Raw genomic sequence first — 16,690 nt, forward strand, 5'->3', positions numbered from 1 at the left:
CTGGGTTTATTGTGTTTTATTTCAACACTTGCCATTGTTGCTTTCTTTTGTACCATTTTTGGATGGGTTTTGTCTCTTTGTTTTTTCACTCTGTGATGGTTTTGCCCTTCTTGGCACGCAGCTGTCTGACCATCTGGGCAGTGGCAGCCCCTGACAGACAGCCGTACCCTCCAGTGAAACTGCGCTTCCAGGACTGGTGTCCGGTGAGGTAACGGAGGAGGGGATCCCTCCCCCGGCAGCACCGTCCCTCCACCACCTAAAACCCCTTGATGTAGCAATAGGCCTCCAGGGTGGCAAAGAGGATGTAAAGCAGCCAGAGGCTGACGAAGAGCAATGTTGTGGCCACTTTGCACCCTCGGGGGCCACCCAGCTCCCCCCCAAGGTGGGGTCGCCGGCGGTAGAGGAGGACGCTGATGCAGATGAAGGCGAAGATGGTGAAGAGGGTGACGGAGAATGCCAGGGTGCCCGCTGACACCTGGAACTCCTGCCCCTGTGACGCCCAGTAGATCGCTGCCACTGACCACGCCAGCCCGATGCCCAGGAAGACATTGACAGCGTTGCTGCCTGTGACGTTGGTGATGGAGGCATCAGCGTACATGTCCTGGATGGCTGCGGCTTTGCTGGCGAAGGTGTCTGGGGTTGAGGGAGGAGGGAAGGAGAAATCACTGGGGGTCCAACAGGAGAAACAAACAACCCTTCATGCCTGGGGGACAAGGGAAGCTCAGGTATGTCACCAAACAGGTTAGGACACGGACCAAGAGGTGCACAATCCCCTCCTAAGTTCAGAGATCCCATGTTGCCACAAAGCAAGGTGCAGACCTTGCCTGGAGACAGGGCTTTGAGGATACCCTTCCCAGCCTGACCCCATCCCATGACAGAGCTTCTCCCCTGAAATCCCCTGAGCATCTCCAGAGGATTTACCTCCCACCCCATCCCCTCCCCATGTCCACCCCACCTGGTACAGAAGTGCCGAAGGCGACGAAGACAACAGCAGTCACAGAGTCCTTGAGGCCAATGGTGCAGCCAAAGTGGGAGGCGAGGTCGCCGATGACGGCTGTGAGCATGCCAATGATGAGGATGGAGACGACGAAGCAGGCCCAGCCATTGCAGTACTCGGTGGGGGGCACACAGGCAAACAGCACCTTCCAGAAGACTGTCAGGAAGTGCATCACGTAGTCAAAGCAGGATGGCAGGCGCTCCTCACCAGACTCATCCTCGTCCTCATCGCCTGCTGCAAACAACACAGAAGGAGAGGTCCAGCATTCATTCCATTGGGGCAGCTCGTGTTTGTCTCCTCCACCCCAAGGCTGCAGGGATCCTGCTCTAGTGGGACAAGGTGGTGTGGTGCTGGCCATGACAGTGAATTCAAGGTCCACCAGGTCCTTCAGTGATGGGTGAAGCTTGGCAAACAGAATGTCTCCCAGCCACCCGAGAGCCCTCAGGGATGGGGAGCGATGTAGTGGGGTGTTGTACCCACAGAGGGGCAGCCCTGTCCACGTCCATAGGCAGTCACACAGGAGGTAGTCAACCTGTGGAGATCACTGTTGAGTGGCATGAAGAAATAACACAGGCCAGTGATGTTTTGGGCCAAAACTAGTGGAAAGTAATAGAACTGGGAAACTTGAGAGATCTTTTGGGCCTTCCACTGCTTCCTATACAGCTGGGTGAAAAACACCCCTTTGGGGCAGCTGCCAAACCAACCATCAAGGAAAGGTTCAGAAAGATGTCCAACTGCTATTAATGATGTGCCTAAAATACCTTCCCCACAGCGGCCTGGCTCTGAAAGCAGAGAGCTCTCTCATCAGGCAACAGCTGGCAAGTCTCTGGGTCTTTTCCTTCACCAGCTGCTGCCTCATGAGGCAACATCTCCAATCTTCATGTGGTAACTCTCCCTACTCCCAGGAACTCTACTGGCTATGGCAAAACATCTTCCATTAGGAGCTACCTACACTGGCCAGGATCCCAGCCAGGATGGGATTTTGCTGCCTGTACACTGCTCATCAGATCACCGAAGCAGCAGGAGCACTACCAGCTGAGGCAGCCTTTGAAAACTGGCCTTCTGAAGGGCTCTGCATTAGAAGATGGATCTCCTGGACTCCTCACTAATGTACCTGCAAAAGCCCACTATATTTGGTGCAGAGGAGCTCTTTGGACTGGCTTTACTGATGGGTCACCACAGCTGAGTATCACTGACCAGGGAGATGCTGTCCTTCCAGGCTGCATGAATCCTGTGGATGTTCGTATGGATTTTCTGATGTTCCCCTCACCTGCGCTCACAGTAATGGCCTCCATGAACTGGTCCCTCCAGGAATGTGTCCCTACAACCAAAGCCAGGTTTGTCTTCCTAATCAGCTTGTCCACGGTACTCTGTTGTGGGAATAAAGATGCACAGCAATTAAACCAGATGCCATTGGGCAAGAATGATCTTGCAGTGCACTGTGGTCTCACAGACCCTTTCCAAACTATGCAAGTGTCACAAGCACTCTCCTACCCGCTAGATTAGGCCATGACTAGGGTTGAGCCCACCTTCTCGCTGGTCTGGTTGATCCAGTCCTCACCAGAGCCAGCTTGTTTGCCACACCTCAATCCTGATTAGGTTCTTTCTTCCCTCAACCCTGCGTCACCAGGGACAGCTTTGCTCCTGCATCCTCCTGCCCACTGGCTTCTTCTGCTTCCAGCAGGGCCTTCTTGCCTTTCTCCCTCCACCCCCACCAACCAGCAGGTGCTATTTTTGACATTTCTTGTAGACTTCACCCACCCTTTACTGCATTACATACTTCTTTTCCTCTCTCAACAGCCCTTTTCCTGCACATGCTGCCCCCTCAGTCTTGCTCTCCAAGGCTGCTCAAGAGTGCCACATGGCTTTTCCCTCCTGGAGGACCCCTAGGACACCGACTGACCTTGAACTCATAGGACTCCTCAATGATGACTTCCAGTTTGGGGTGCTCGCCGAGTATTGGTTTGCCCATCTCTGCAATTCTCTTGGCTTCCTCCTCCTCAACTGTCATCTTCCTCTCAGCTACCTCTGTGAAAGCAAGGCCAACACCAAGCTGTGGGCAGCAGCCCTGGACCTTCAGGGCACCATGGGGGCTTGTCTGCTGTGCCTGATCATGGGCTTCTGCAGCACCCTCACAGCTTGCTAAGCTCACACAGCAATTTTGGGGGCAGTGGTGGGGTGCTGGACCACAGAAACAAAGGACCAAGATTTCTGAACATCAGTCACCGAGAACATAGGCAATGTGTTTTTAATTTATTAACAAAAAACCCTTGGATGTTTCTTCAGTCTGCATTGGTGCTCTCAGCTGATACACACTCTCCCATCACCCCTGCAGCAGCCACAGTTCTGGGGAGATTGAGGTATGACAGTCTGCCATTTGGCAGAAGTGCCCTTTAAGGCACTTCTAACACCCTGACATGCTCCCTCCCTCATTTGAATTAACAAGAGACAGAGCCTTTTTCCCCCCTTTGAGCAGAAAATCATGGTTGGCTCCTTGTGCCACTCAGTGCTTGATCTAACACTCAGACACACACAGTCACAACCACATGTAAACCACACATGCATTGGAAAAATGAACAAGAAGTAATGAAACAAGTAGTTTTTTCCATTCATAATACTGTGAAGTTGCTAAGGCGCTGGAACAGGTTGTCCAGAGAAAATGTGAATACCATGTCCCTGGAAGTTCAAGATTGGATGTGGTGTTTCAGCAACCTAGGGAAAGGTGTCCCATGGGAGTGGGGTTGAAACCAGATAATCTTTAAGATTCCTTCCAATATATTCCATTCTGTAATTCCATATTTAGTTTCTGCTGAAGGAAACTAAACCAGGACCCTGGGTCAGCAGCATGCTGAGATGACCCTGTGTCAGGCTCAATCTTGCTGATGACCCAGCTAACCCAGCAAGATGCCTCAAGAGGATTCTGGTTGCCCAGATGGGAAGGAGCATCCCAAGCAGCTAGAATGGTGCCTAGGCCTGGCCCAGGTCTCCTCTTCCACCCACATGCCTAAGCGCAGGAAGATGCTGATGGGCTCTCTGTAAAACAGACATCTCAAGAAAGGGGCTGGGTTTCCCCTGGCTTTCCTGTGCCTCACCAGTCAGGGTCTACAAGCTGCAATACAGGGCCCAGCTGAGCCTGGGAGTGCGAGCTGGAGCTCTTTAGAACCTGGGAAAGCATATCACAAAGGCAGAACATCTTGTTCTGGCTGAGCAGTGGGTCAGATGTTACCTGATGTTTCCTGCAGAGATTACAAATGCCCAGGTAATGCCTCAGATGTGATTAATCTCATGTGGACTCCAGCAAATCTCACACTTCACACTAAAACTCACATAGAAATTATGCAGTGAAATCTCTTTATAAACTCTGACTTCTCTCTTCATCTGCCTGGCTAGATTGACTGCAAAGACTGTAAGCCTTGCAAGACCTTCAGAGTTTATAAAACATAACTCCTGTGGCAGGTGACATTATTATAACCCATCACAGAAAGAGAAAAGTTGCATCCATCATTTAAAATCAATGATGTACATCAAAACCATCACTGCTTAGCTCCAAAACAGCATCGTCTGGATTTAGGAATCCCTGCAAGCTTAGAAAAAAATTACACAGACAGAGGAGCACAGCACCTGGAGAAGAAGAAGGGCAATGCAGGATGCTGGAGGATGCAGGGGGCACACTTTTTCACTGAAAGGGTAGTTAAGCATTGGAATGGGCTGCCCAGGAAGGTAGTGGAGTCACCATCCCTGGAAGAGATCAAGAAATTACTAGATGCAGCACTATGGTTTAGTTGACATGGTGCTGTTTGGTCAAAGGTTAGACACAATGATCTTGGAGGTCTTTTCCAACCTTAATGATTCTATGAGTCCATGATTCTTGTTCTGCTTTACACTACACTTGGAGGCATGACTGATGATTATCAAGAACAAGATGCAAGGTACTTATATTCACTGGAACAAGGAGTCAGATATCATGTGTCTTCTAAGACACAAAACAAGAAAGTCCTGTGTCTTTGTCTACTTGGGAGTGTGTGAAGATAAGCTGTGTCCATTGACGAAAATGCAGGTGCTCACACATCAGTTGCCATAGCACATATGACATGACTTTGCTTTTGTCTGAGCTCCCCATAACCTGAAGGTCAGGGGCAAAGGCACCCTTAGCTCCACAAAACCCCAGTTTGGCAGATGAGCTTTAGCACATGCTGACATGTGCTGACAGAACTGAGCAAAAGCACTACAGCCATCCCAGCAGGGTTGCAAAGCCCAGACTTGGTGAGAGCCTGACTCACTACAACCTTCCCTGGAATAAATGCATCCAAAAAGCTGTGGTCACAGTTGGCGGCGCAGTCCCTTAGGCTCCTGCCCGGTAGCTGCAGTTGCAGAGTGCAGAAAGCAAATGTCTGGAATCTGAGGAAATGCTCTGAAAATAGGGAATATCAGGCAGCATTTCCTCAGCTTAACAACTCCAGGAGAAATGATGCAATGAAATCTCAATCCCCAATCTAACTGATTTGACAAAAGCCTTTGGCATGGTAAGAGAACACAGAGTCTCACGCAAATGTTATGCCTCTAGGCAAGGCTGAAATGCAGGCAGGTCTGTGGGCACATGCAGTGCAGCAAGCTTTCTTATCTTCATAGGAAGTGGTATCCAACACAGCTTTATCCCAGAACCTGGCATCTTGCTTATGCTAGTTTATGTACTTGCACCAGGCAGGACAGTGAAAGATGTGAATCCCTTCCTGAGGAGGAAGATCTCCTGCATCTCTTCTCTGTGTGTGCCACATCCAGGGCTGTTGGGCAGGCTGCATGGGAATGCCTGAGTTCACAGGACCTTGCACCTTCTAGCATGTAGCTTTGTTGTCTCTGCAAGCCACCTGTGGATCACCTACTGATGCAACAACCAAGGCAATCACTTGCCAGGCAGCTCTTAGAGTAAATCAAGCAACACAACCATGTGCAAGAGCGTCTGTCAGCCTAGGAACTAGATGCTAGCATGAGCATGGGACTGGATACCCCACAAAGTGAAGGTGGTGGGAGTCCTGCTATTCCAGAAGGCACCTTGCCAGCAGACTAAGTGCCACCAGAGGCACCTTCAAGCCCTAGGTAAGCCATTTGGAGTGAAGAGACAAGCTGACTGACAATAGAGACCTTCAGCCTACTGAAAGCACACCCACAGAGACATGAATAACGGAGGCCCTGATGTCACCTCCTCTTCCACGTGTACAGTGAACCGGGGTGCAGACAGAAGAACATGGGCACCTAAGGGCATCCTATGGGGACAGATGATTGAACATGACTGCCCGGTTAAGTCTTTCAATGTCAGCTGCAAGCAAACCACAGGAGAACAGGCACAGGGAGCACATCCAAATGGGTACCTCATAGAAATGTTAATAGTGGAAGCTTTTGGATAAGGAAGAAAGAAGGTAATTCCTTAATGTCTCATTAAATTGCAGTCACATTTGTGAACATGCAACAGAAAAGCAAAGCACAGAAACCTAACCTAAACCTAAATTTCAAAGGTGCATCTGAAAACATTTAAGCTGCCATTGTATTTTCACCGAGGCCCCAACCTCATGTAGGAGAAAAACACAAGACTCCCATGTCAGTTCTGTGCTGGATCTTGCTCAATGCACTCAAGTGACCCATAGGCACTAAATACCAGGCTGCTGACTGTCCTCTGAAATTAAGGCAGTGGCAGGAAGGACAAATTTAGGAGCCCAGCTGATATTTCTTCTCCTGAACCTATACTTGCCATACAGTTAAGGTGGGGAGCTAAGCACCTTCGAAGAGCAATATGAAGCACCTACATGATTCCACCAATTCTGCCCACCTACTGTTTAGGACACATGAGCATCTTGTGTCCTAATCAGTGTCAACAGCTGCAAAACACCAGATCCCATCCTAAGGCTGCTCCAGGCCTGTTGGGTCTGCCTGTTTCAATGGGATGCTGAGGGTTGAATTGACCCTGTGTGTACTGACCCAACAGCTGAGAAGGAATAAACTCTTGCAAAAAACCTAGTGGCAGAGAACAATCCCAGTGCTCCAGTACTTCCGGGAAGCACCTCAGCCAGCACAGGGTGCACCAGTCTGCCTATAGAGCCACAGGAGGTTGCTATCCTCACTTGCTTCCATCACTCCTTGTAATCCATCAGGCTGCTCGCTTGCAGCAAGTGTGGACATGCTCCCACACAGTCTGGTTGATGTAGGGCTGGGGTCTTGGAGTGCTCCTCCCGAAAGCAGAGACAGGACGTCTGTGATGTGTGTCACACATCACCCCAGTATGGCAGCCTGTAAAGAAGACTACCAAGGGCTGAGCTAAATAAAACACAAAGTAAAGCGGGAGTGAGGATGGGGGGGGGGGGGGGGGGCGTTGTATGTTGGGAGAGATATTTTAATTTGGAAGGTCAAGTCTGTCAAGGTGAATGCTGCCAAGCTGCAGCTTAATTATTAACTAGCCTGATTTCTGTTTGCATCAGTACCTACTTTTCAATGCGGATTGCACCCTGGACTCCCTGCTGTCAACTCCAATTAAGCCTGATAAGGTCTGGCTGTGCCTATAGAGAACAGAGCTTGCCAGGACCTTCTGGACTGCCTCCACCTCCTCCCTGGGAAGGAGAAGGTGGCCAGAGAGGGGTCCCCTAGACCCTGTCTGCTCTGGCACCTAGGTATGTGCTACTATTGAGTGTTAGGAACCTCTCTGGGCTGCAGGAGCACACACAGGCTGCTGAGGCCAGGCAAGCTGGGGCTGCTGTGCCAGCTGCTGCACCAAGGTACCTTGCTTCTGGTGCCAGGGAGCCAATGAATTAGGAAGAATATGCTACAAGCAGGTGAGACAACAGGTCTACTAAAATCAAAGGCTGGGTGGGAGGAATGAGGATGAAGTACACTTTTGCTTGGGCTGTAGCAAAGTCACAGCTGATACCCACTAGGTGCTGGACTGTGCAGGAAGCAAGGAGAAGTTCTCGGATAAACCACTCCACGCTCTCATTCTGCGTTGTTCAGACCCTTAAAGCTATGACAGACAAGGAACCTGGTTATGGTCCTGCCACTGCTGTGCTCTGCAGCCCTGGGCATGTCTCTGTCATGCTCACTTCTCAGCTTTCACCCCACGTCCATCTTTGTCTCTCTCAACTTACATCTGCAGGGCCATCCCAGGATTTGAGCTGCAGTGATCTGCAAAGCACTTTCAGACCTGCACATGGCAGACCATTTCTTGGGGTCAAAATACTCTAAGCATATCCACTCCTCATTGTATTTCTTCCAGGGAAAGGTCAGCACTGAGCTGTGTTCCCACATCACGCATTGCTTGCCCACTCAACCTCCTTCAGACTGGGGGGGGGATCAAACGGGAACTCAACATTGCCTGTGGCCTCTTGGACACATTATAAATCAAAGTTAGATAAAGTCCATTTCTATGGTGTAATCTGGCCACTGCATCTTTTGAGCTGAAGCAGGCAATGGGAAGGCCCTGTAACACCATCAGAGAGGTAGATACTCATCACCTAGGCAATGCTGCAAGACTACCAAGCAACCATGGGCCAGTTTGTATTCCCTGACAGTTGCTGAATAAATTGGACTAAAACCAGCAAGGCATTCATGAAAGATTGCTATGAAGACCATTTCACACTCCTCAAGCTATCTTGCCTCCATCCATTTCTGGAGTGGGCATGTATCTGCATGAAGGTCACCCCTTTTGGAGACCACGCTGCTAGGAAGAAATTAAAACAACAATTAAAATGGGATTTTTTATTTTTTTTTTGTGGCTTAATAAGATATAATCCTGGCTAAACAAAGTAAATAGTGCGCATGAATGAGTTCCTCTCTCCAGAGCACTGTCAAGCTGTCAATCACAAGTGGAGAAGACTTCTGGCTAAAAGACACTCTGGCTTTGGAGATTAGCATATGGATATGCCCTTTATGGAAGCACATGCCCACCTACAAGCACTGGCAGCCTAGGCTGCCTTCTAAAATGTAAGGAATCTGCTTACTTAGCCCTGAAAGCTATTTTTGAGACATGATACATCCCATATGCATGCCCAGCATTCCTTAATGGTAACTGGGAAATGATGCACATTCATGAAAGGGAAGCTAAGGCACAGGGCTGGGAACTGAGCATTATTCCACTCCTGGCTCTGCCTTGAGATTGCTGCTGACATGACCATCCCTGACTGGCCAGACAACTGGCATCTCTGCTCCTCAGTCCTTCCCACTGCTAAGTGGACATGGGAGTTTAATGCATAAATAAAGAAATATATTTAGAATTATTTTCTTTGAACTGGATGAGTATATAGAAATTATGATATAGAAGTATCTACTATTTAGATAATTCCACAGCCCTTTAAAGATCTAGATCACTTGAGCCTAAGAACTTTCAAGCAAAGGCTGCACTCAAGCTTTCAGTGACTTTTGCAAGGCTGGAAAGACCTTGAGAGCAGCTCTTCCACTGCTGGCAAAGGCAGGGACAACTGAAGTACCTTTGCACTTTGGTATTAAGTATTTCCCTGTATAAACAACAGAGAGATCATTTCCAGTGTCAAAACAGGAGGTTAAAAAAAACCCCAGACTGTCAAGTCTCTCCACAGCTATGCCATACTACTCTGAAGCCTGAACAGTTGGCACTGGACACATGGACAAGTGTTGCATGGCCTTGCAAGTCTGGCTCAGAGAGAGATGAAATTTGGAAGAAATAAATGCTGAGCAGAACCAGTGCCCTGCCCAATTACTTCACCTTGTGTAAAATTCACAACCCTGTTTTCCTTGGGAGAGCCCTGCAAGGCCAGGAGGCCAAAGTCAGGATCTCTCATTTCTTCCCAGGTAAGGGCTCTTGGGACAAGAGAGGCATTGTCACTTGGGCTCATCCATCAGGGCACCCACACTTTCTGTGAAGAGAAGGGATCACTCTTGTGAGCGGGGGCTGTGCAGCTGCTGGCCCTGCAGGGGCTGCCAAAGCGATGCCATGGGAAGGGGAATGCCCCAGGGCTGCAGGGGAGAGCCAGGGCACCCAGCAGTCCCAGGGACACATCCCCAGGAATGGGGATGCTGCCCAGGAAGGGCTGTGCAAGCTGCTCTAGGAGGCAAGAGATGAGGTGCAGGACTGTTGGATTCCACTGGAACATTCAATAATGCAGTTTTTAAACAAAGATTCCCATGTGCTGGTGTAACCTAAATCTAACATGACATGGACTAAACGAGGACGTCGCTTCTCTCCCCACTGATTAGCCGTGATTGCTGCTGAGTGACACTCCAGCACGTGCCTGCTTGCTGGCCTGCTGCTGGATTGAAGCATGTGTGGGGGCCAAGCACCATGAGCCCAACACATGTCACATAGACAGAGAGCACCCTGAGGCAGCTCAGCAAAGGGGACACCCCAGTGACCCCTCACCAGACAGAGAGGAGGCTCTCCCTTATGAACCGAAAAGTAACTTTTCATAGCTGATGACCAAGTTCTCCAATAACAGCTGCCAAAAGCAATCAGGCTGGATCAAAACAGAGGGAGGAAAGTTATGTTATTTTAATAGGAATTATGTGGTTCCCGGAGTTCTGATCAAATTAGGCAGCTACTGAATTAAAGCAATGAAATTACTGGGAAAGAGGCTGTGCTCAACTTATTTCCAGTCCTCCCGGATCTGAAGAGGTAACAAAGGAAACGGTCCAAACTATTCCAAGGAGTTTCCATAAACACCCTAAGCTGGTATTTAGGGAACTGGGGATTTCTGCCTGCCACTAGCAATTTTCTAATTAGTCCAATAGCCAACGGCCTCAGGACATCCCCTGTGCAGCAGATTTGGCATCCTCCGAAAAGGGGCCAGACTGAAGCCTGTGTGGCAGATGCTGCTCCTTGGATCTGCAGCACAGCTCAGGCATCATGAATGCTTTGGATTTCAGCTCTGCTCGCAAACCTGTGGGATTTTGAGCTCCTTTCTGCACCCTCCATGCCCACCCTTGTCTTTCAAGAAATGCTTCTTTAGTGGAAATTCAACAGTAATCACATCTGGAATTGAAGGAATAACCACAATACGGGAGGCATACACTGCACCACAGTGGGATAAAGAACACCAGTGTAATGGGGATTTCAGGCAAGGAAGAGGGGCTCTGCATTAATACACATGAAATCCTGACACAGGGACAGGAGATGCAGAGTACAGAACCAGAGCTGAGGGTGAGGAGGGAAATGGTGCTGGTCGTATTCTGGTAGTACTGCTCTGGTGCTGGGCACACCCTGGGGACCCCCTAGGATGGGAGGTGGAGGGCACACAGGTGAAGGCACTGAGGGGTGACATGTGACCCTCCATGGGAAGGGGACACCTGCACAACCTTGTACCCTTGCCCACCCCAGGCAACACTGTCCCACACTGCAGAAATGCCACCTCCCTTCAGAAATCCTCATCTTCCCCAGTGCATCAGCACAACCCAAGCACCAGAGTTGCCTAAAGAGAAGCTTGAGTCACAGCTTCAGACTGTGTTGCTTTGCAACTCTGTCTGGATCATTTCCTCAAAACAGCAAGGAAAAATCTGGAATATGGGAAATGCTCTTAGATGCCAATCAATCACTGTTATTTTATTAATTGTACTGCTCTTAACTAGTTCATGCTAGACACAAACATCATGAACTGGGGTTGTCTACAGCACAACAAAGACAAGCAGGGAGGATCTGACCAAAAGGGACAAAAAGAGAGCCAGAGCAGCCAGAGGAAAGGAGAAAAAGCACTTACCTTGTGTGAGCAGTAGGGCTGCGGAGAGAGAAGAACATGAGAAAGACAGAGAGAGAGAAAAAAAAAAAAGAGGGAAAAAGTTAATATCCAACAGGAAAAAGCTGTTTTGCAGATGATGGCTGTCAGTGAGCAATGGACATGGTGCAAGGCAGCATGCAAGCTCACCAGGGCTGCATGTTGGACACAGGCTGGGGAGCAGACACCACAGCAGCAAGATGGAGAGGAGACTGGGGTGCTCCAGTGAGCACCACGGCACTGGCTCCCCAAAGTCACCCCTTCCCCACCAGCAAAGGCAAAGGGATGGGATGCAGCGGGGGGGAAGTGGCAAGGAGGGAAAGGGAAAGGGGGGAAGGAGGGCGGTTACACTTGCCACTGGGGCCTGACACAAGCCAACTGACTCAAAGGCGTGGGAGGTGCTCCCACCTAAGCTGGGTATGTGTGGTTGTGGCAGGGCTTGGCACAACTGAGGAGCCCCAATAAACCTGTAGATATTGAGAAGGTGATGGGCAGCTCATTGAGAAGAGCAGCATCAGAGGGAGGCATTGATTAAACAGATGGCCTCCAGTGTCAAAAGGGGAAGGGGGTAACATGGCCATGCTTCATCCCTCAGGATGATGCCTTGGCTCGCCTACCCCTATCCTACACCCCACAGGTACCACTTTCAGAGGGTCAGGGTGTCTAGAGGAGCACAGGCACATGTAGAGCATCACTGTTTGAGTCCTCTTGGATCTCCCTGTTCCAAATTGCTGGTCTGCCTGACAGTGCTGCATGGACACAGGCCATGCAACATCACCATAGTGGGATGCAACTGCCTGTCAGGAAATGTGACTTCATGGTCTCAGGAAGTGTGACTGCATGGTCCTCTGAGATTTGAGGTGGAAGGAAAAGAGGAGAAAGGAACGAAAGTCCTTGCAAGGGATGACCTTACCCTGGCTCTCCATACAGACACAGCCCAGCCCCTTTGGGCAGTGACCTCCCGACCCTCTCCTCTCTTCATCTCCCCACTCCCCAGAGCTGTCACAAAGAAACATCTGGCTGGATCCCTCTTAAGCCTAATCCACAGGCAGCCACAGCCACAGCTACCTTGACCCAGGTATCAAACCAGCTACAACAGAGTCCATGCAGCAAAAAAACTCAAACGCTCTTTGAGAGGGGCCAAGCACCAAGTCTGTGCCTTACCTTTAACTTCTACTTGTCTTTCAAACAGCAAACCAATCCCCAAAGACTGGATTGCATGTAGTGACAGTATTGTAATTACTAACACTTACTATCATGCACTTTTAGTCTGAGAAGCTTAAAACTCTGTACAGAGTTAGTATTATCAGCCCTATTTGACAGATGGTGAAGCAAGCAAAAAGAAGCTAAAGGGAACATTTTGCAAACTCAGAAATGGGCTGGAGTCCAGAAGTGCTAATTTTCCCAGACTTGCTGGTTTGGGCCTCTGAAAAGCAGGCACTTTCATACAGATGCACCTAATTGTATCTGTGCCATTTAAAAGTGATTTCCTAAGCAATCTATCAAAGGTCACACAGCACATCCATGACAGAGCCAGGGAAATTAATCCTGAGTCCTGACCCCCAGTCACTTCCTTGCTCTGTTGAGCAGCAACCATGGGCTCAGCTTTCTCAACAGTCTGCAGAGAGACACTGACCAAGTCAAGATCTTCATCCACTGATCTGTCTCCCCAGCTGGAAGAACTGTGGGCAACCCAAGAGATCTCCCTTGTCCATGCAGGCAGGTAGAGGCACAGTGAAAGGTGAAATGAAGAGGCTCCTTGCTGAGCAACCCTTCTGTTTCAGGGTCAATTCCTTTTGAGAGTCAAAAGCTTTGGGGAAACTATTCATGAGTACATTCTGCATTAAGTACCGTGCCACTGAACCACAAGATGCAAAGGGATCTTTGCTCTGCCTGAACTACCTCCTGTCATTCACACACCTCTCCTGAAGTCTCCAACAGGCTCATCAGTACCCCTGGTAGCATGAATCTGGAGTTTCCTTGTAGCTCTGTCCTGCTGCAGTTCATGCTCTCATGTGACCTTCTTATTGTTCCATGGTCTTCTGGTTCTCCAGACAATGTATAGAAATTTAATTTGCCTTTTGCAATTACAAGCATTAGTACAATGGGTTGATTTGGTGTTCAAATGTAATATAATGAAATATTACAGGGACCCTAAGCTACTGTGGCTATTAAAAAAAGCCATTGGTTCCTCATGTTTTTTAAAATTGTTATTATACTGCTCTGGGATTTGAGTTTATTTTTTCCCCCATTTGCTGGTGAGCCTGAAAAAGAACAATTTTTCTCCCTTTCACTTATGATATGATACATGAATATTTGAAGAAGCCTATAAAGCTATGAATGAAACATCAAGAATACAGCATGCAGAAAGCCAAAGGATTATTTTATCTTTATATTTCTGAGTGAATGCTGTGCATGCAAGCAAGAAAATGATTTCACGGACTAAAGCTTTCTTCCTGCACACACATCTGCTAATGTGCCCTTAGCCCTGACCTGTAATGTTTCCTGACAGCGCATCTGGGGATGCTGTACCTGTACCAGCTTCACTGATGGCCTCCGTGCTATTCCCATCCCACAAGCCTCCCTCCACTCTCCCCAGCCAGGGCTGCATCCCTCCAGTCCTCCTCAGGGCACCTCTCCCTCTCCTGCACTGCTGCTCTGCACATCGTGCTCCTCATGGGGCCAAGCCAGGCCACCTCACTGCTCTTGGCATTTCAGGTAGTCTCAGAGGCTTAACATGTGTACTCTTACAGGGAACTGCTAAAATTAGCTCTGCAGCCAAGTCCAAAATAGCAGTCCCAAGTATCCCTTACCTAACCCTTGCACAGTGTGATTGTGGACAAACACGTGTGCCTGCAGATCAGGGGGCTGTGATGCTGACTCACCCAGGAGGACCCAAAGCCTTTAGCTCTGGATCCCTGTTCCTCCTTCACTGGGGTTTCTTTGCCCTGAAGGCTTGATTTTGACTAGGTGATGTCCAAATTGCATGCATGAACTCTGCTTCCCTTGCCACCCCTGAAAATGGACAATTTAGACCTGAAGTTTAAAAAGCTACTAAAAATCTGTTTACTAATAAGCCATTTAATCTGCATGTTTTTGGTATATTTTGAGGTCAAATTCTGCTGTGACATGCATGTTGGTGTGGGTTACAGATCAGGAATTTCATTACCTCCTGCTTTAACTCCAAAAAGCTTAAAGCAAGAGGAACCAGGCTTGGGATTGAAGCAGACCAGCAATCCAGCAATCCTGTGCTTACAGCAACCTGATGTGCTGAATGCGTGTCCCAGCATTTTTCTAAACAGTGAAACACTTTTCTCTGCTGTTTACCTCACTGAGAGATTTGACTGTGCTGCATGCTTTATTCTGGACTCATTCTTCATTAACATAAATCTTTTCTAATTAGTATCCCTAAAGACTCAGAGAAGCCACTGTGTAGATAAGAGGATCCTTGTTAAAGGCCTGGGATTTAGAGAGGGAGTTGCAATGAGGGAGGGGAGGATGAATTTTGAGGAAACTCTCAGTCACACAGCAGGGCAGTCACAGGATGCCAAAGGCAAAGAGAACATGCTGCCTCCGCCCCCTGCATGCTCAAAGGTGACCAAGAAGTGACCATGTGAAACACAGGCTCCTTTTCCCAAAGAGATAATGGTCCTCCATTTCCCACATGTAACTGTCTGCAGGCTCTGCCTCCAGATTTGCTCACTGAGGTGAGTAAACTGTTTCCCTAATAGATTGTGAAGAGACCTAAGCATGGGTTTTTTTTAATAGGCTAAACAAGGCAGAGATTTTGCAGCATTAACCTGAATGATATTATTGAAGTCAATAGCAAAGCTCTTGCAGACTTCAAGAAACTCCTCTCCATCAGGAGAATCAGCAGCATTCAGCCTAATCACAGAGCTGTGAGCAAATTATTAAACCTTGAGGGAACGAGGTAATAGCAATCTAACATTTTTTTGCTATTCACATCAGCAGCTGATGGAGTTGATGAAGAAGGAGTTTCTTACCATCTGTTCACACTTCTGAAAACTGCAGCACATGTATCAATACAGCTTACCTTAAACACGTATGGATCTTTGTAACAAGTCAAATAATTTCATCAGTATTTGGATATAGATAACTCAATGGATCAATCCAAGCTGGGAATCCTTCCTTCTCTGCAGTTTAATCCTTCCTCTGTGACTCCCAGTCACATCCTCCCTCTGGGCACAGAGCTTTCCCATCAGAGGTGCTGACACTTCATTAGAAGTAGATGTGCTATGAGATTTGTCTGCACCAGTTGATTCTATGCTGGGAGAGCTGAGAAGACTTCAGAAAAAATCCTCTCAAGCCAGGACATGCCACCCAGCTGTTACCAGTGTTTGCCAGCCATCCGTACTCCCATTCCAGCAAAGTCATATCTTGTGGGAGACATGCTTTCTGAAGCAAAACTTCGCATGAACGTTGTCGGTGCCTTTCACGAAACATAGCCCTCAAGACTCAGCCTTCAGGCATCAGCTCTGAGGTTTAATCTTCTACCACTGTGCCATGAATTCTCACAAGCTGATTCCCAGTAACCCTCATGTAACATATTTTTTCAAATGCCATTTGCACCATTATCTGCAATCAAGTGAAATCTTCCAAAGTAGCCTCACTTGCCATTCAGGCTGTATCAACACTAAGATTAGCCACAATTTAAGCAGAAGAGCAACTTCATCCAGGGAACACAAATCAAGTTTTTCTCTGGTAATCCAGGGCTGAGGAAAAACTGTAAAAGCTGATGAGTGAAGAAAGTATTACTCTGAAATCTTGCTGGGACAGCAGCAAAATCTGCATTCTGAGTTGTGAGCTGACACAATAGCAGAGTTGCTATGAGAGCAAGAGTCAAACCAACAGACAGCATCTCGTCATAAAGGAAGAGACTAATTTCCCTGCAGGAACCCTTTAAAAAGGTGCTGACAAAAGGATGCCCAGAAATGTGGTTCAGGGTGCAGGGAAG

At 48.4% G+C, this 16,690-nt stretch overlaps 1 protein-coding gene across 6 annotated transcripts in view; it reads right to left on the minus strand.

Annotated features, from left to right (window-relative positions):
* Positions 1-16,690, minus strand: part of SLC8A3 (solute carrier family 8 member A3) — a 111,706-nt gene continuing 95,016 nt past the window's right edge. For 3 of the 6 annotated variants that reach the window (XM_053980668.1, XM_053980667.1, XM_053980672.1), the window contains exons 4-8: positions 11,701-11,718; positions 2,901-3,025; positions 2,268-2,367; positions 956-1,231; positions 1-633 (exon numbers count right to left, since the gene is read on the minus strand). In XM_053980668.1, the coding sequence (XP_053836643.1) occupies positions 257-633; positions 956-1,231; positions 2,268-2,367; positions 2,901-3,025; positions 11,701-11,718 (896 nt within the window). In that variant the 3' untranslated portion in view covers positions 1-256. The remainder of the gene's footprint in view (positions 634-955; positions 1,232-2,267; positions 2,368-2,900; positions 3,026-11,700; positions 11,719-16,690) is intronic. The other 3 variants (XM_053980670.1, XM_053980669.1, XM_053980671.1) reach the window with 2 other exon arrangements.

This window comes from Vidua macroura, chromosome 6, assembly GCF_024509145.1.
Source record: "Vidua macroura isolate BioBank_ID:100142 chromosome 6, ASM2450914v1, whole genome shotgun sequence".
Lineage (NCBI taxonomy): Eukaryota > Metazoa > Chordata > Aves > Passeriformes > Viduidae > Vidua > Vidua macroura.